Genomic DNA, 20,632 nt, shown 5'->3' with positions numbered 1-20,632 from the left:
TCATTATATTCATCAGACGCGTTCAACATTCAGACAACACGCGGTGTTTTTAAGAAGATGGTATTTTATTATTCAACAAGGTGCATAGTGAGAGTACTAACTATACTAGACATGGACGCACTAAAACTTTCTGGTGTTAACCGCTGAACAGAATGTAATCCCACATCAATCACAAATTTGAAGTAAAGTTCTTATTCTGAATTGTTCATTACTCAGATTATTTGGCACAACAATATTACAACATATATAGGTTTATCACAGATGCATTTTCTTTGTCTAATATAAGAAATGTGTACATAAGATAAAAGGCCGTCGGAAAATGTGAGTCACACACACTTCATACTCCCCCCTCCCCTTCCCTCCCTTTCAACTCCCTCACTCCTTTAAAACTCAATTAAAAAGGTTAATCACTGGCCGTAATACAACACACTTTGTCATGGAGTTTCATCAGCCTCAAATGAATTTAAAAATTTCCGCTGTTCGCAGATATCTCACATTGATTTTACACCCCGACCCTGTGAAACCAATTCCTTTCCACTCTCTCCCCTCCGCGTTTTCTTCAGCTTATCTCCCACTCTCCCCCAATTCTGGAAAATGCAGCCAACAAGCAATGTAATAATCACAGACACGCATAAATTATACATGTATCAAAACAATCTATAAGAGAATAATACGATGTGTTACAAGTTTAAAGCAGATCTCAACAAATAATAGTGAAACACTGAAACCTATAATTTAAAACTATGCAAGTGTGGGATTTTACATCATTAATTAATTTATAATTGTGACGATCATTAATTAGGTCAGTGTCTAATTCACTTATAGTCAATTGAATCAGGGACGGATGAGTTCACAGTGCGATGTATTAATTTATCTGATGACGTTTCACTGAACTTTGTAAAACAATCTCACATATATTGGTGTTACGTATAAACAAATAATTTAACATATATGAATTAATATTGAGGTTAAGTACGATTGGTCCCGGAGTTCATGAGCCATTATAATGTTTAGTTAGTGAAAATATAAAAGTAGAGAGTAGTGAAGATAATGATGAATGAGAAGACTGAAGTCTGGTGTAAACTAGTTGAACTTCCAACTACAGCTACTGATAATATCGTGTAATTCTGAGCCACGTTCAAATCTGAAAATAACACCAACAATTTAACAATTTGAACACATGAAATGAAATTGTAGTTAAAGCAGTTATCCAGTTAAGATTTGACGTGAAGTCAAGCTTGACAAAGTTGATAGGAAACAGTTGACCCGGATCCTAAACTGTTGACCTGGGCCATGAATTATGGACCTGGGTCCTAAACTGTTGACCTGGGCCATGAATTGTTGTCCTGGGGCCGGTTGCATAGTCATGGCTTAAACTTAAGGCCAGTCTAAGACCAACTAAGTTCTATAGCCAATCTAACAACATAAGACCAGTCTCAAGATTTAAGACCACTCTTGGACTTAAGTCACGACTGTGCAACTGGCCTCTGGGTCCTAAACTGTTGACCTGGGCCATGAATAGTGGATCTGGATCCTAAACTGTTGACATGGGACATGAATTATGGACCTGGGTCCTAAACTGTTGACCTGGGCCATGAATTGTGGACCTGGGTCCTAAACTGTTGACCTGGGCCATGAATTGTTGTCCTGGATCCTAAACTGTTGACCTGGGCCATGAATTGTTGTCCTGGGTCCTAAACTGTTGACCTGGGCCATGAATAGTGGACCTGGGTCCTAAACTGTTGACCTGGGCCATGAATTATTGTCCTGGGTCCTAAACAGATGACCTGGGTCCTAAACTGTTGACCTGGACCATGAATCGTTGAACTTGGTCCGGCACTGTGTCCATATTTGTAAACTATTGACGATTAAAACTTACCAGTTTCATAGTAATCATAAACTTTAATATATTGAGGTTTTGTCAGTTCAACTTTTTCCACTTGTTCGATGTTGAATGAAAAACATGTTTTTGCTCCAGTCATTTGGTTGTAATACAGATAAACTAAATTATTCTTGATCTCAACTCGTTTGACTCCGTTTTCCTCATTAGTACCGGTAACCAGTTTCTGTAAGCTTTCTTTCACAGGTTGCCATCCCGATACCATCTTAATCTCTACGATAACCATATTAGACGATCCCGGTTTGGTGTAGCTACAATAAAACATCAAAGTTTCATACATTATATAAAATCCCACTTTAAGAATGTTGGAATTTTTCCTTCAGCTGAATTCATACAACGTTTTGAATCTTCAGGAATACTAGAATTCAGGGGGCCGGTTCCATAGTCAGGATTTAGGACCAAAAGTGGTCTTAAACCTTAAGACTGGTCTTAAGTTCTTAGATTGGCTTTAGAATTAAGTTTGTCTTAGACCGGTCTTAAGTCTAAGCCCTGTCTATGGAACCGGCCCCAGGTATTCATGAACATGACTATTAGGATATAGTTGAAACATTGAATAAACTGGCTCAAGGAAACATTTCATTCTTTTTATTCCTAGTGTGAGATTGTTATATAACATCGATAGTTTCACTGAGGATTAAATACCGAACACAAGCAGCAATTCTTCCAAATTTCGTTATTTCGTCATTCGTCGATCTTTTTCTTCTTCTATTTTTCACAGCAGAATCAGGAGCGATTATAACTGTGAATGGAGGATCCGTTTCTGACATTTCACCAACATTCAATTTCGCATTCGCCTAAAATACATAATAAACCGAGTAGTTTTCAGCTACATGAACACAGAAAACATGAACAAGAAAATTAACTTTAATAAATTATTTGACGCCTGCGAAAAAATGTAGAATTTCTGGTATAAGCTAATGTGGAATTGCAAATTTGAAATCGAAGTTTTAAGAAATTTCGGGAATTATGAGATTTGGCGATTGAGTAGATGATACAGTCTTCGACTGGTCTAATTTTAAAAAAAATTGTCAACTTGTGACTTCGATTCACTTTTGCCTCTAAGCTGGTCTGCAACTTCATTGCCTCCATGGTTGAAGAAAGAGCTCTTCTGATGTCTGCTTCATCATGACTTTGAGCATATCGTGTAGCCAGCCAGCCCAGTCCTGGGGCCCGGTCTGGCTGTCACTTGATATCCTAGACATGAGTCTGGGCATTGTCATATAATTAACTTATTCATGTTATTCTGTATGAATTACCCATGTGTCTTGTGTCTTGTATTTTCTTATTTTAAAATTTGTAAATGTATTGATTTTTGGAATTTTATCCCGGAATTTCAATGTAATAAGGATCAATAAAGTATTGAATTTAATTGTCACCTTATACACATGCCATCAGTGGACGCGGAGCCGTATATGACAGCTATGCTATTATAAATTGCTAATCTCATGAAACCTGCATGCGTCTAATATCGAACATATTTTCTAAAACATTTGAATATTGACGTTTTTATATAGACCGCTTGTAGCCGCCGATGAAATTCACGCCGGCCCAACTCAGATCGCAGATAGCTTCGTCATTCCACTAGCATCCCCATGTCAGGGTCTGACTTTTATATCAGACTTCCAAATCGTGTATACATCCGCCATTTAACCGAATAATCCGATTTACTTATCATTTCTATTTATCCCTGCCGCCCCTGATATAATCATACATCCTTTACTACTACAATACGTCTTCTCATGATATTCAATGCAATATAACATTCCGACGTTCAAATAGAGATCATTATATAATCACAGGGAGCCATTCTACATCTTTATCAATAATATTTTGCCAAATGGCTTGTATGTGTACACATAAACCTGTGACGTTTTGCACATCGATTTACGGTTGTCGTTTGTAAAATGACGCTGAATGGTTAACATTTGTTAGGTTTCATAATGGTAACGTTTTATAAGGCGTCAAAAAATATATATATTGTAATCCTGAATTACCTGCAAGAGGGCGCAACCAGTGCCGGATGCTGAAACCATTAATTCGTCTGGGATGGATATTTCTTGTTTCTGTAGCAACAATCGGTTCCCCGTACTAATCGTAAAGTCGTGTTTCGCAGATTTCTGACCTTGAACTGTTATCATCAGGGATAAAGAAGCCGTAGAGATTTTAATGCCGTATTTGGCTAATGCTTGTAAGGCGATTACTGTATCCTGCGTTGAACTGAATCCACCGATAGAATTCCTCTGTTTAGTTAACCATTTTACAACAGGAATCGAATCTTCTATCCCTTTATTATCCAAGTTTATGTTTAGTAAAGCCATCATCGCGTAGGCCGTCATTTCTACTTCTAGTGAAGGTGCTGGACGGTGGCGCCTCCATGTTTCTGTAGGAGGTTTAGGATCCGTCGCTGTCTTGGTTCTTTCCCAATGAGTCAATCCACCTACAACACAAATATTAATAGTAGACCATAATGAAACACGTTGTGTCCGTGTTGAACAGATAATAAAGATTTTTTCAATGCATTAACATTTTGAGTGGCACCTAATAGCAATCATAAGGCGCAATGGTGAAATGTTAATTACGTCCTCCAAAAATAAACTGTTTTATCATTCGATTACCTTGGATTATATTTTTCACGGATTGATTGCGTTACATTAACTCAGAGAACTCAACCTCGTACAATGTATGATTACAATGCCTCACTTACCTTCTACAATGGCGAGTTTCTTCAGTTTATTTAAGTACTGTTTTGTAACGAGACCGTTAGGATCATGTAGGGAGAATGCGTAAGTTATCAGTGATACAATGTATGCATCAGTCTCATCTATTTGCGCTGATGTCAAACAATTCACAGCTTTTGTAACCGATTCTGACTAGAAATATAACAATAGTCTCAATATAGAAACATGAATCTGATTCTATTGAAAACAGTCCCACAGTTTTGGAGTCAGTTCCACTGTGGACTCAACACTCAACATGCAAATGAAATAGTTGACAGTAGATCTGGACCCCGTTTATAAAATATTGCATTGATTGTCCATATGAAAGAAGAATTCAGAGGTAAAGTCGAATGTCTTACCAGATGTAGGATGTTGCTCATCTGTTTATTCACTTCCAACAATGAAATTAAAACGTATGCAGTGATTGATGGCACGCTGCCAACTCCTCCCTGCATCTCATTGTGATTTACTCTACCAACCTAAAACATAGAAAACGCACGAAACAATAGCAAGGTTTTAATAGACAATGGATCCAGCCCCCCTTCAACCCAAATTACACGTAAGTCTTTTAGAATAGGCTGGATTTATCATCAATATGATCTAAGGCTCGCTCTGATTTGAAACTGAATACAAATTAAGCCCAGCCTGATCTAAAGCCAAGATTGGACTCAGATTTGACTCAAAATTAGTTTATCATTCGTTCTTCCACATCCAGCTCCACAGTCGTCAGTTCAATCTCTCAGATCCAGCTCCACAGTCGTCAGTTCAATCTCTCAGATCCAGCTCCACAGTCGTCAGTTCAATCTCTCAGATCCAGCTCCACAGTCGTCAGTTCAATCTCTCAGATCCAGCTCCACAGTCGTCAGTTCAATCTTCCACATCCAGCTCCACAGTCGTCAGTTCAATCTCTCAGATCCAGCTCCACAGTCGTCAGTTCAATCTCTCAGATCCAGCTCCACAGTCGTCAGTTCAATCTTCCACATCCAGCTCCACAGTCGTCAGTTCAATCTCTCAGATCCAGCTCCACAGTCGTCAGTTCAATCTCTCAGATCCAGCTCCACAGTCGTCAGTTCAATCTCTCAGATCCAGCTCCACAGTCGTCAGTTCAATCTCTCAGATCCAGCTCCACAGTCGTCAGTTCAATCTTCCACATCCAGCTCCACAGTCGTCAGTTCAATCTCTCAGATCCAGCTCCACAGTCGTCAGTTCAATCTCTCAGATCCAGCTCCACAGTCGTCAGTTCAATCTCTCAGATCCAGCTCCACAGTCGTCAGTTCAATCTCTCAGATCCAGCTCCACAGTCGTCAGTTCAATCTCTCAGATCCAGCTCCACAGTCGTCAGTTCAATCTCTCAGATCCAGCTCCACAGTCGTCAGTTCAATCTCTCAGATCCAGCTCCACAGTCGTCAGTTCAATCTCTCAGATCCAGCTCCACAGTCGTCAGTTCAATCTCTCAGATCCAGCTCCACAGTCGTCAGTTCAATCTCTCAGATCCAGTTCAATTTGACTGGAGTCAGAATTTCTCTCATACCTGATGAGGTTGAAGTGCTGTAATATACTATTGTTATAGTTGTGGTTTTACACGTACCTTCAGGAAACAGCCATCACTCGTCGTCTGTTTAGATATAATCCATTGAATTGTTTCATTGAGTTTCTCCTGATCGATAGTAATATATTTCATCGATTGCCCGAATGATTTCACTACAAACGCCGACAGCCACATACTCCCGGACGCATCCGATTTACCGAACGCGCTAAACGACCCATCGTCATGGCGATAATTCAATTCTCGTTGATATCCTGAACAATGAATTAAATAAAACAATGGATACATACAGGTATATACATCACATTCTGGCACAATTCAATTATCATTATCAATGTCATCTTTTCCTTATTGGCCAAACCTTGGCTTCTCATAAAACCAGAGCTGTGAAACTAGAGTCTGATAGTCAACAAACTCTCGACTATACTCACCAATATTCATATAAGACAATGCTTTTTGTTGTAATTTTGGTTCTAACTGGTTGATGGCCGTGAGATAATTCAACACGTATATACTAGGTACTAATGTTATCATGTTTTGTTCACCGCAACCGGTTGGCATCCTCACTAATCTATCCAGTCCCGATAATGCCGGTCCCATTACATCACCTTAGAAAATAAAATACAAACAATCTCCGTAATTCACACAAATCCATCCTGTTTATCAGGAAATTGAAATACCTGGGATGGATTTATAAACCGGATTTATTTAACTTCAACTCCAGGGTGAATTGATAATGAATTGAGTTAATACCAGTCTATTAAACTGGGCCCACAGGTCAGTTGGTCAAAGTTAACCATCAGGATCCAGTTCCACAGTTGTGAGTAAGAGTTAACTCAAAAAGTTAAAATCAGTTCATTTTCAATGTTTTAATTCAGAGTCAAGTCTTAACTCGGAACTGTGGAACTGGATCCTGATGAAAATGCACCTATAAATTGTCACTATTTCAGTAATCCATTCAGTTAACTAGAAGCACCTTGTTAACAATTGGACCTCATAAAGGAGAAAGATGTTCTAGGATATTGTGATGTTTGGCTCGGGATGTTCCAAACTGTGGCTTCACGAGAACAAAAAACGTACCGACAACTGTAACCTCAGCCGCATCAGAGTCAACAACCATATTCTTCGGTGTAGGCATCGTGATTTTACTACTGTAACTAGTACTCTGCGCATCTGTTCACAAAAACATATCAAAATTATATATCATTTCAAAATGCCTCAGATGAACTCGCAAAAAGCAGTAAGAATCTCTCACCGAGGCAGATCAGTGAACTTTCTGAGTAAAACTGCTCGATTCCTTCAGGCTAAAAATAAACTCATTACAGAATGAATATAGCGGTGGTTATCGTGCTAAGGAGGGGTGTATCAAGGGGGTGGTTTGGGGGTCTAGACCCAAACCCTTCCGATCTTCATAGATCTGAAAAGTTTTCTGAAAACATTTTCTCTTAAAATTGAGTTTTACCTCGACTAATAGAAATCGTTCGACAGCATCGAAAGCTCCGTTACCAGTTACTTGTTTGATCGGTATTTCGTTACTACAGATACCTGATTTACCGGTGGATGTTGCCTGAAAATAGAACTCTCTATTAATTCAATGAGAACCACTAATCCTTGGATCCAGTTCCACATTTCATAGTTAAATTTGTCCCTAAATTCTCAATAAGTCAACCTTAACTCACAACAGTGGAACTGGGTCCTTATATTTGAAATAGATCCCTATTTTCTCTATCATAAAGAATCAAATTGGACCAATCATCTAGAAGACAGTTTCGGTAAAGAGTCTTTGAGAACTTGTTTCTCATCTTATGTTGTCCCCAAAAATAGTTGTCGACTAAAAAATACAGTGGGCTTTATCTCAGTGAACTCATATCTTCACCCAGTCGTGAAAGTGGTTTGTTTGTTTGCTGTCAAGCTCCTGTGAACGATCGATCCAGGTTATTAGTCGTTAACCACTCATGTGGAACCTACCGTAAATGATATTTTGACACGACCGAGCGTTTTTGGAACTATCCAATAAGAGACCGATCTCTGTTGATTCGCGCAGACGCAAATAACACTGGTTCCTCCTGATTCTACGCTGAAATCTGTCGATGATCCTAAATTCACTTCAATCTATACATAAAATATACTTATAAATTATTCAAATATCAATACATTCAAATGATTCAAAACGGTTGCCATAACGATACTTACAACAAGACATTCGGTTAGATAATTAAACACCGTTACTAAGATATTGACTTTTTCACCACGAATGACGGAGTACGGTAACGTGAATGAAGCGAAGAAAGGTTTGAATGTTTTCAGTTTAGTGTTGTGTGAAACGCCGAGTCCCGACGTCGGGTTTGTACAGAAAGAATTCCCAATCCATTCAGTAATTGTATCAGGTGCTTTAGACTGTAACGTTTTAGAGTCAGATCTGTAAAAACAACAGATTAACAACTATCAAATCATTGAAAAAACAGTTTAACCCTTTCAGTGCGGTGTATGAATCGATGATGGATTTTGCTAGTACATCGCATTGCGGTGTATTGAATTAGTATTTAGTTTTTATCTCTATTGAATGATGGTAGCACCTGTCAAACATAGAGAAATATTAGTAACTAACGATACACCGCGCCGCGGTGTAGACACACTATAGTGGTATTCCCATTATTCAACACACTAGGGTTGAATTTTTCAAAATTTTCAAATTATCTCCAGCACTATAGGGTATTAATTAGTCAGCACTGAAAGGGTTAACTGGTGTTTAAGATTGAAAAACTTACACCACTTTAGTTAAGTCCCATAACCATGATTCAGGGAAATATGTACGAACTTGTTGGGTCACAATATCAGCATTCGGAGCTATCGTGTTTGTTTTCTTAGAAGAACCGGCGCCTAAAATACAAAATCATTCACTCAATTCAAGAACATTTTCTTCTCATAGAATTTTCTCTAATGCAGTAAAGTCTGCTGTATCTTCAAGTAGGTTAATACCCAAACTGTGAATTCTAAAATAACAAGGTTTAGCTGTAAAATAACACACAGGCACATCTTACACCAATACACCATTATATCGCAAAGCAACATCACTAAAGTCAATTGAAATTTCTAAAACATTAAACACTTATTTGTAGATACAAACATTGATAGATTATACACATACAAACCAATACTTAATACCGAGTCTGAAATCCTCGGCCCAGTTACACAGCGAAGGCTTAGATTTGAGATTAGTCTAAAGCTCATTTTGGTTCTATAACCAATCTAACAACTTAAAACAGTCTAAGCTCATCATTTTGGTTCAATAAAAAAATCAAACAATTTTGTAAAAAAATCAAACAATTTAAGAAAAGTCTGAACTCAAGTTGGTTCTATAACCAATCTAACAATTTAAGAGAATAGTCTGAACTCCTTTGGGTTCTGTAGCCAATCTAAAAAAAAAGACTAGTCTAAGCTCATGCTGGGTCTTTGGTCAATTTAAGGACCAGTCAGGATTAAGACTTCACTCACCACTGCTTAACTTCACTATGTCTATAGTTGCATGCAAGGATAGAAATTATATTTAACTAATCATGGCAACCTGGTCTGCTGACAATCAGTACATTAGCCGAATGAATTTCATTAGTCACTAAAATGAAGTTGGTTGTATTTAAACTCACAGTGAGATTAGTAGTGCGTACATGTGAAACGTAGGCTAAGCTGGAGTGATTTATATGACTCTAACTACAAGCACAACTCTCAGCGTCTAAGATGATTTTACCTGCTTGCGGGTTCCTCATCGCTACACCATCTTCTAATATTCCAAATTCAGGATTATTCCAACCAGACGTATCACATGGTCGTGTAATAACAACAAAATCACTGATAAAAATCAGTCCAGATTCCTACATAGTACAGACAATAAACATGTGTCAAAGTGAAGTATAAACACTGATACTTAGTTACCTAGCTCCTCACTCGGTTTGGGCACTTTTGGTTTTTGTGAATGAGTTCTAATCTTCTTTCGACTGCAACTTGTAGACAAATCACTCAGCCATATCAAACCATTAGCCTACACAAATACGCATTCTCTGGGATTTTTTATTCTGGTTCTACATATTTTCATATACTCGTAATGAAATCTTGTTTCAAACAAAAACCGATATTTACTCTTCAAAATTTACCCTTCCAGTGCTGACAGTTTCATAAATCAAAATGCTGGCGCTAATATTTGAAAAATCTGGGAAAATTCAAACCCAGTGCATTGCATAACAGGCATATAGCTATAGTGTAATAACACATGAAATCAAAGATCTGGTTCCACAGTTCAAGTTACTTTATATTCAATCGCTGACGCTTTAATCAAATTTAACTCAACTGTTGGACTGGTTCCAGCGCTCAATATTAAGCAGCTCTCAAGGTATCATTAGCGTGTTCAATATTCTTCAAAGCATCCCAAGACAAAATAACCATACAAGAAACCCATAATATCGATTCAATAAAACTGTTAATTATTTTTTCACTGACGTACTTTTACCCATCCTCAGAGATTTTTGGGTTTCTCTTATCATATTCATCTGCAAAATGGTCTGAACTCAAGATAGCAACACTAGTCTCCTCAACTATTTACAACAAAATAACCAATAGTATTTTGCTGGAAGGGTTGGGCAATGTCACCATGAAGATAACCGACATCTATTTCAAACATGGTACCAGTATTTATGAGATGATTAACTGACCGCATTGTCACTAGTTTACATCAGTTTCCAGTTCCATTAACTCAAAGGTTGAAACATTGAAAATAAACTTATATTTCAATTCGAACTTAACCCAGAACTTTGGAACTGGAACCTGATTAACGAGAGATAGAAAACCAAATCTTACTTTGAATGCAGAGCTAGCATCTAAATACACGTATGAAATGTTGTTAATTAGTACTGTACGTTTATTTCTACCTAAAAAAATAAAACAAGATAATCATTATTCAGATCTTTCTATTCATTTCATTATATTCACCATTTCTATAAAACAGATACAAACCAGGAATGAAACCACCAATACCACCACCACCACCACCACCACCAATACCAGGAATACCTGGAATACTTGGAATACCGGTACCTTTATTATCATGTTTACAGGGTAGCGCGATACTATTTTGTTTATCGTTATCCAGAGAGAATTGATCCAAATATGAAACAACCTACAAATACAAACAAACTTACAATATTTATAGACATTTTAGCGTATGAACAAATTCATTCATTTCAAGCTGTGCGGTTTGGTTGGGTATGGTTGGCAGCATTTTGAACTTGATTGGTAAAAAGACTATGTCACAAAAACACAAACCCTGCCCAAACAGACCGCTAACCTGTCCAATCTGCATGAACTGCTGAGGAAGGAATGTGACAGAGTCTCGCGATGCCATCAGGTTCAATCCCTGGCGAGGGAGGAACGTGACAGAGTCTCACGATGCCATCAGGTTCAATCCCTGGCGGGGGAGGAACGTGACAGAGTTTCACGATGCCATCAGGTTCAATCCCTGGCGAGGGAGGAACGTGGCAGAGTTTCACGATGCTATCAGGTTCAATCCCTGGCGAGGGAGGAACGTGGCAGAGTTTCACGATGCCATCAGGTTCAATCCCTGGCGAGGGAGGAACGTGACAGAGTTTCACGATGCCATCAGGTTCAATCCCTGGCGAGGGAGGAACGTGGCAGAGTTTCACGATGCTATCAGGTTTAATCCCTGGCGAGGGAGGAATGTGGCAGAGTTTCACGATGCTATCAGGTTCAATCCCTGGCGAGGGAGGAACGTGGCAGAGTTTCACGATGCCATCAGGTTCAATCCCTGCGAGGGAGGGACGTGGCAGAGTCTCACGATGCCATCAGGTTCGAATCCCTGGTGAGGAAGGAACGAGGCAGACATATAAAATCAACAGACCTGCTCCTGTGTTAAATATTTACTGTCCTGCATCAAATACATGCTCTTATCAACAGCAGCTACACTGCACCATGATCCGGGTTTAGCTGTTAACACAATATCAACTTGTTCTCCTGGAAAAACTTCCTCTTTACTGAATTTCATCGAAACCTGTTCAACAAATCACAGCGTTAAAGACCATTGTTATATTTAAGATATCAGAGTGGCCAATTTTACTTGACTTGCTTTTCCCTGACTATTCTCTGACATGCACGTTGTTTTCCCTGACTTCATCTGCTAAGAATTCAATCAATAAACACAGTCAAATACGTAACACATAGATGAAAACTGTGTTTGATATTAATATCATGCAATCTTAACATATTTCCACAACTTTTCCCTGATTTTTAACATCTTTTTTACAAAATTCCCTCCACTATTCCCTGACCTTTTTTAGGAAAAGAAAAATACCTGACTTTTCCCTAATTTCCAAGTAAGTGGCGCCACCGTGATAAATGCTCCTTCTGAAACTTATTTTTTCATATTTACCTGATTCTCAAAACATGGACCAACGAGAAATTCCCGACTGGCGCTAATTACAGTTCCATCGGTCAGAATTGTATAAACTAGAACACGAGCTCCTCCTGAAATCACTGCTTTTACATTCGCCTGAAACAATACAGAAATATAGCAGTTAAACAGTAACAGTAGCATCCTACATTCACGACCTTCCAGGTAGTTCTACAGTTCAGGGGCTGCAGTCTATGTCAACTAATCCACTGGTTTGTTATAGAGTCCATGATTTAACCATTCATGAAACACGCCGAGTCCTTGTTGAATGACAATATAAAATCCTACACTTGACTTTGAGGAAACATTTGTTGGAAAACTAGGTTCAGACACTGTGGAACTGGGTTCAGAATTGTGGAACTGGGTTCAGAACTGTGGAACTGGGTTCAGACACTGTGGAACTAGGTTCAGACATTGTGGAACTGGGTTCAGAATTGTGGAACTGGGTTCAGACACTGTGGAACTGGGTTCAGAATAGTGGAACTGATTTCAGAACTTGTGGAACTGGGTCCTGAACTGTGGAACTGGGTCCTGGAGACTTACATCAACTTGAAAGTTATTTATATATGTTGGTTTAGTCGGTACAGTCGTTGGTGCATTCGCCTGTTTCGGATAATGAACCTCCAGCACTTTATTATCAGCCATTTCACCCAGTTTATTCCACATCTGAAAATAGAAAATAATACATTTTCACACATTTGAAAAAATATCAACAACTTTGCGACAAAATCAACATCTATTATAACGGTCAGACTCTGTTAATTTGTCATCTGATAAGTCATCACATCACTGAAGTCATCTCACTTTTTGAAAGTCGTCACACTACTGAGGTCATCTCAATATTTTAGTTTCAATTTGTTTTTCTAATTCAATTTACTCAGTGTTTGAGTCATCATTTATATGAGTTGTCAATGGATGACTTCAGCAGCGAGTTTCACTGTTACATAAACGAGTTGAATATCAAATTACCTGATAATAAAACTTCATTTTTGAATCACTATGAGTTGTATAAGTGATATTTATAGGATATGTCTGACCACATTTCATTGTATTCTCAATATCCATGATTTCAATAGCGAATCCAGTCGAGGAAAACCAGTTCTGTACGTAGATATTTTTCCAATAACTTGTTAAACCTGAATCTTTTGTCTCATCTACTTTAATCTGTAACAGAAAAGTTTAGGTAAAAGCATCAAAATATTGCTTACTAATAAGTAAAGATAACTTTCATTAAGAAATAACTTTGGATCCAGTTCCACGGTCGTGAGTTTGAGTTAAAATCAGTTTTTTTCTAACTTTTTAACTCAGAGTCAAATGTTAACTCAGAACTGTGGAACTGGGTCCTGGTTTATTACACTTACAACAATTTCTAGTTTCTTCCATTTTTGTTCCGTCTTTGCAATATTAATGAAGAAAGCGCCCTCTTTATCGGTTAAAACTGGTTTGTCCATAATCACATTCTCCTTATCTTTAACCGTCACTTGAATTGTCTTCAACGGAGCAGGAGCGCCATCTGGTAGCGTCAAAATACCCTAAAACAATATTACATTAGAGATAACAATCATTAAGTTTTTAAACGGATGAAAGTCAAATTGACGATGATTGAAATGAAATACTTTAGCGGAGTATGGTAAACCAGGTTTAAAATAACCGGGAATATATTTCTTAATCAAGTCTCCGTATCTTTGGTTCTTCATAGCGATTGTCATCGTATCATTAAGAATTACACCTGAAAATATTTAGTTATTGATTTATTACAGGGCTAATGTAAAATCAAAGTGGAACTAGATCCATAGTAATATCAAACCCACACAACTGTGGAACTAGGCCCAGAGTAGAATTAAATCCACACAACTGTGGAACTAGACCCAGAGTAGAATTAAACCCACACAACTGTGGAACTAGGCCCAGAGTAGAATTAAATCCACACAACTGTGGAACTAGGTCCAAAATAGAATTAAACCCACACACAACTGTGGAACTGGATCCAGACTCAAATTATACCCACACAACTGTTGAACTGGGTTCTGAAAGGTCTGATCTATGGTTAACCAATCAGATTGTGATCTTTATTTACCTGTAGCAGTTTCAGTGACATCTGCTGTAATGGATATATACGGCCAATAACCGACAGACGTTTCTATTGATGATGTAGATACAGTAAAATCTACACAATCATTGATCTGAATAACATAAATTCATTCATCAGATGCCTTAGTTTTACTATAAGTATTCAGGGTCTTCCTCAAGATATCATTCAATTCTTACCAGTTTTGTAATTTCAAATGGTTTTGATTTAGAAACAGTATTTTCCCGTTGAACTGTTATTTTAACGGCACCAGATACAGATTTACCATACGTGTACCTACAGTGGATAAACACAAACGTGAATTAAATCAGAATTTTTCATCTCCAAAACGATTTTAAATCGCGTTCTTACTTTGCGCAAACTTTTCCGGAAATCATCTTATCAGAAGCAAGAATGTAAGATGGTGTTGTCAGAGTGACTTCAAATTTTGGGAGAACTAAAAAATAATCAGTGCTAAGCAGTTACTCCAACAATCACAGTTTGTTAGAATTACAATTACAGATCTAATTACAATTACAGTTACAGTTACAGATACAGTTTCAGTAATATGAATAGTTTGGGAACATATCCAAAGACATGCCCATCGCATGAAGTCATCTCTATTTGTGAATCTCGATGTGTATTTACAATTCAATTTCCAGAAGTGTAAATCAGCAGTGTTTTCAATAAGAGCCAGGTCCCGGGTCCCAGACCCGTCTGTCGTTTCTAAAGGACCCGCCTGTTTTCCAAACAAGCTTTCGTTTCAGGGACTGTGACATATTATGGGACCCTCCTGTTTTTTAAAGAGACCTGGCTTGTTAATTTCTTATTGAAAACACTGTTAATCATCAATTGGATACCATAAGTCATTGACATAAACTCAGTAGTTTCACTGTATTTTCAATGAACTATTATTAATTGTTATTACCATATTCTTTCACCACAAATTCCTCTTTTCTCAATTGAGAGCCTTGTTTCATGTGAATCTGCCACGTTCCCAGAAACGGATCTTCCGAAAGCAAAAATTCAAAATCTCCCAAACCGTCTTGCGTAACTACATTCTTCCATTGTCGAACTCTGTTGCCATTGGGATCCTTTATGAAAACTTCTTGTATCTGGAATTCATATTTGAAATGAACAGTTAGGGACAGCCCCCTTATTTGTATTAATGCTGAATGATTCAATTATAGGATATAGGAAAATTAGAACTTCTTTCACAGCCGAGCTAAAGAACACTGGGCTCCTAAATACAAAGGAGGGAGCCAGTGATGGCCATGAGCGAAGTTCCCCCAGTGATGGCCATGAGCGGGGTTCCCCCAGTGATGGCCATGAGCGGGGTTCCCCCAGTGACGGCCATTTCCACTGAAAAGTTTATAGTCAGATGTACAGGTTTCAACAATCTCTTGATGTTTTGATGAAAAGGCAACTTCAATAGCAAGGCAGCCGGGCCGGGGTTTCAGAAACGCACAATCCTCTTCTAAATCTGCCGGCCCTGATTTCAGTAAGATGAAACCAATATCATTTTAAACTTACCGGATCGGTGATAGGCGTCAGAGCTCTAGGATCGGTTGATAAAATTCGGAATTTCACTGAAAATATGAAAATAAATTCAATGGATTATCAAGGATTAGCCATTAATCTCTTCAGATTGATGGCAAGGATAAGCTGTTAATCTCTTCAGATTGATAGCAAGGATTATTACAATATTTACCTGTTTGTCCAGGTTTATACATGTTTTTATCAGTCTGTATGAATATAAGCCGTTCCGCTTTACGAATTTCCTTCAATTGAGCCGTTTTTTCAAACGTGTATCCACTAACTGTAGTTACTGTTACTTTCAACGTAAAGTGGTTCTTGATCTTTGAATCTGTCACTTGTGGTACTAGAAAGCCTTTACAGGTGTCTAAATTACCTGAAATCAAATCGCGATACAAAATAATTTATTCATTACTGCTATAGCAAAATAACTATAAATTCTAGATTTAATCTTCTTAACAGTAAATCTGGGACGTTGTTTTATGGATTAGATTTCACTCTGTTGATTCCACTAATCAAAAATGAAATCTAACTATTGGTAGGTTCCTCCTATTGGATCCATCCCTACTGATATTCAAATATCAATATAATTCCTGTTACTGATTGTTACTGATGTTCAGGCAAAAAAGGATTTATTTTCTTGTCTCTATGAATAAGTGATTAAAAAGAAAGAAGATATATTTATTATTTACCCTGTATGAGATTATAACTGACAGTTGCAACCTCATTTTGATTAGCTTGCAGCGTTACTTTAACAGTAACATCAGAATTCACATCTTTAAATGTAAAACATAGTTGTTCAGTTTTCTGTTCGGTAAATGTGTGAGGAGCTGTCATCATAAATCCACTGAAAAACACAAACCATATATTTCAATAATTCATTGGTGCGACATATTTTCCGGAAATAGAGTGTCAAAGGCCCACATGAAAATTCAATGCAGTCTTTGATACATTCTGGAGGCCATAAGAAAGTTGATTAATAAACACAAAGTTTTGGTCTGGGCAATTCCAGATGTTTTGATATCACAAACCAACAGAATTAATGATCATTAGGGGTCATTCATTTATTTCATACGAATTAGGTGAGGGGGAGGGGTCGGTGCAATGGTCGATTTTGCGTACAGAGGGGGAGGGGGGTTGAAAAATTCAAATTTTATGCGTACGTAATAAATGAATGATCATTAATTATTAGATTATTGTTTTTCATTCAGGGGAAATATTTGTCCGGATTGAGAATGGCAGCGCGGGCTAGCGATGGATATAAAACAATCGGCAGGAAGTTAAAGGTGTACATGTAGTAGGGCAGACAGTTCAGGATGAACAGTTACCGATGTCAGGGTTGTCTGGTTGTCAGTCATCGGCCCCCTTGAACATTTATTATGATGATAGTTATTCAATTATTTATGCGACACGTGACAGTTGCCACACCAATGGCTACACCCCTGTAAATTTCACTATTAACTCATACAAACAGATAAATCAGTGTATAGCTATATTACACGTATCAATTGGATGTCTTATACATGCATTACCAAATTATAAATCTATTCAGTTGAGAAATGATTTTCACAAAGGTTAAGTTTAAATATAGTGTTCTTGACTCAATCATTCATCCAGAACTCGCCACAGATCTGAGTTAGATTCTATTGAGAATTGAAATCAGTTTATTTCCATTGATTTCATAAATATTGGAGTCAGATTTTAACGAGAGAAATGTGTAACCGGGTTCTGAGGTGTTGAGACGTGTCACCTGATTTAGGTGTGGTCGTTTGGTTGTCAAACACAGACAAACTGTTCGATTCATGAACCTTTATGTGACCGGTCACATTTAATTCAAATAATGTCAAACATTCCTGCAATAAATCTGTAAATAACTAGACTTTATGAAACAATCCATAGGGAAAGTGAAGAGATTCAAAATGATTTGATCACTGATCGTCCACACATCAATCCATTCACAAATATGTACCAAACACTGTAATTTGTTGGACTGGGTCCAGTTCCACGGGGAGGGGATTGTCCTGTTCCACGGGGAGGGGATTGTCCTGTTCCACGGGGAGTGGGACATTCTATCAAAAAAGAACTAATTTGACTCTTCACTGAGAACTAACGTTTTTTTTAGACCTTCTTTTCAGACATTGGCACTCACGCCCCGGGGCACCCAGGCACCAGATTCCTGAGTTCTAAATGATAATCATGTATCATTACTTTATAATTACCACATTATACATCATTATTGCGCAGTTTATTTTCCAGAATTCAATTGATTCATATTCATGATGTCGCCTGGATATAAGAATAATAAACCATTGATTTTAAGGAATCCTGTTTTTCCTCAGGGTTTGAGAGAGGGAGAGAACTTAAAAATAAGTTATTCAATATTACTGAAAGAATTCTATACATGATTGTATCCTGAAGGTTCAGCAAGTAAGAACTCTTCGTCAAGTCACACGTGTCAACTCCATTCATTCTATATCATCACGACTTCATGACCCATAGAAATTCTAGACACAAAATACTCCCTTGCAATCATAATCAGGTTCCAAAACTACATGCTATCTTTAATACACAAGATGAATTTCTCATTTTACACTATGGATAAGACGTGTGAACAATTTCACAATTGTACACAATGACGTGTAAGATGATTGTTTCTTCTCGTGTACATAGATAACCATATAATTGATAATTAAATAACGATAATTTCATAGTGGATATATCATATCTGACTAAAGTATCAAGACACAGTTTCCTAGTTATCTGTCCTAGTTCTTACAGTGAAACTAATCCCCTGGATCCAGTTCCACAGTTGTGAGTTAACATTTGACTCGGAGTTAACGCATTGAAAATGAACTTATTTCAACTCAGAGTTAACTCTAACTGTGGAACTGAATGCTGTGGATCAATAACAACCATTCCCGCAGTTTGGTTCTAAACAATTTCCTTATCAGATCTTTTATCAATGTCATAAGCTTTGGCTAATATCTTTCAAATGAACAACTGTTTAATGAGGTATTTTCATAAATGAATTTTTTGTTTTGTTTTTATCAACAAAATGAATTTGGAATAAGGAAAATCTATTTTTGACATGAAAAAAAATGCAATTTTCAACAAAATGCCTATTTCAGATTTTTATCCAACAATATTATCGTCCCTTGGATCCACCCTTCATAAACTTAGTCTCTGGGTATATACAAAATGTTATAATAATACATCATTAGCAATTCAGCAATAAGCTTACCATTAATTATAGAGTTATTTCTGGTTATTGCCTCCACACCCTATTCTCTCTAATTGAAATCAGATAGTATTGTCTCTACCTTTATTAGATAATATTCAATCTATTTATAATCTGTAGTACAAATTACAATATATCTAAATCTAATAATTACAAGGGGTTTGTCACAGTAAATCAATACAAACAACAATTATTCAATTTATAGTTGAACATTGAGAATAGACCAACATAGAAAATGCGCATCAACGCGCGCTAAAAATATATTTTCTGTATATCAATTTTTCGCCCCACAAGCATCTGAGTGCGCGGCATGTGTCACCATCCACTGGCACTTCAGTCATAACAAAATACATGTATTTCATCAAAAGAGCAATAAATTTACCTTTTCGCATCGACTCCTAACGATGACAACCCACAAAACACCGCACAAATAACAGCTAACATCTGATGTGAATCAGTCAACATCATTCCACCCGTTTGTTCTTCTACAAAGAAAGGTTTTTACTGCGGCTTGAATCCGCGTTGTGCTATGTGTGTGTGCGAACCGTTCAGCTAGTTTCAACACTACAATCTGCGTCACAGTACTGTAGCGCGCGCTGCTCGCATGAACTGCAGTGCTGGCTGTGCTGTGTGCTGGTACGTGTGTCACGGTGCGCCGCTCAGACAAAGCCAAAATTGATACATGAACTACTTGTGTACTTGTAATGTGCTTTCATTATCAATCAAGAAACGAGTCTTAAGAAAGCGACCTATATTGAACAATCTGTGTCGGAGGAGTGTCAAAGCGCGCTTTCGGCAGAAAATCTTCCTATAGTGAGTTCTAGTTTTTTGGTTCACTGAACTCATTTTAAATTTCCTCAACTCCCCGCGTATTTGCCGCCCGGTCGGCATTTCCTCACACGACGATCTCTATAGTGAGAGTTCGAAACGTCGTGTATTTTTTTATAATTCTTGATAAAAATAATGAATTAATTTTAACCTTTTCGATCGGCAGCCCCGCCGCTCAACTATCAGATTGTACCGTCAAGTGCTGCCCCTATATATTCAATAAGCGGTGAAAATGTGAACTAACTCAATCACTTAATATTCCGACTCTGGCATGCGAGTAATAAGTTAGTTCACTAATCTACCGTTAACGGTATGGATAGGGGCAGCACTTGACGGTGAAGATTT

General features: G+C 37.7%; 1 protein-coding gene across 1 annotated transcript; it reads right to left on the bottom strand.

Annotated features, from left to right (window-relative positions):
- Positions 1-66: 66 nt before the first annotated feature.
- LOC141905402 (pregnancy zone protein-like) lies at positions 67-20,075 on the bottom strand. The gene is made up of 31 exons (XM_074794252.1): positions 19,842-20,075; positions 16,914-17,068; positions 16,397-16,597; positions 16,219-16,274; positions 15,614-15,800; positions 15,058-15,142; positions 14,886-14,982; positions 14,695-14,800; positions 14,234-14,346; positions 13,979-14,149; positions 13,587-13,781; positions 13,161-13,283; positions 12,597-12,716; positions 12,069-12,218; positions 11,249-11,330; positions 11,012-11,082; positions 9,909-10,032; positions 8,932-9,043; positions 8,357-8,582; positions 8,132-8,275; positions 7,626-7,730; positions 7,419-7,467; positions 7,244-7,336; positions 6,595-6,771; positions 6,206-6,417; positions 4,977-5,096; positions 4,605-4,770; positions 3,895-4,337; positions 2,543-2,694; positions 1,880-2,151; positions 67-1,144 (listed from the first exon to the last, which is right to left on the bottom strand). Exons 1-31 carry the CDS (start codon positions 19,925-19,927, stop codon positions 1,011-1,013), a joined length of 4,527 nt encoding a protein of 1,508 aa, XP_074650353.1. The 5' UTR covers positions 19,928-20,075; the 3' UTR covers positions 67-1,010.
- Positions 20,076-20,632: the final 557 nt, after the last annotated feature.

This window comes from Tubulanus polymorphus, chromosome 5 (assembly GCF_964204645.1).
Source record: "Tubulanus polymorphus chromosome 5, tnTubPoly1.2, whole genome shotgun sequence".
Taxonomy (NCBI): domain Eukaryota; kingdom Metazoa; phylum Nemertea; class Palaeonemertea; order Tubulaniformes; family Tubulanidae; genus Tubulanus; species Tubulanus polymorphus.
Note: the sequence above shows the minus strand (reverse complement) of the source record. Positions and strands in the feature narration are given on the sequence as shown.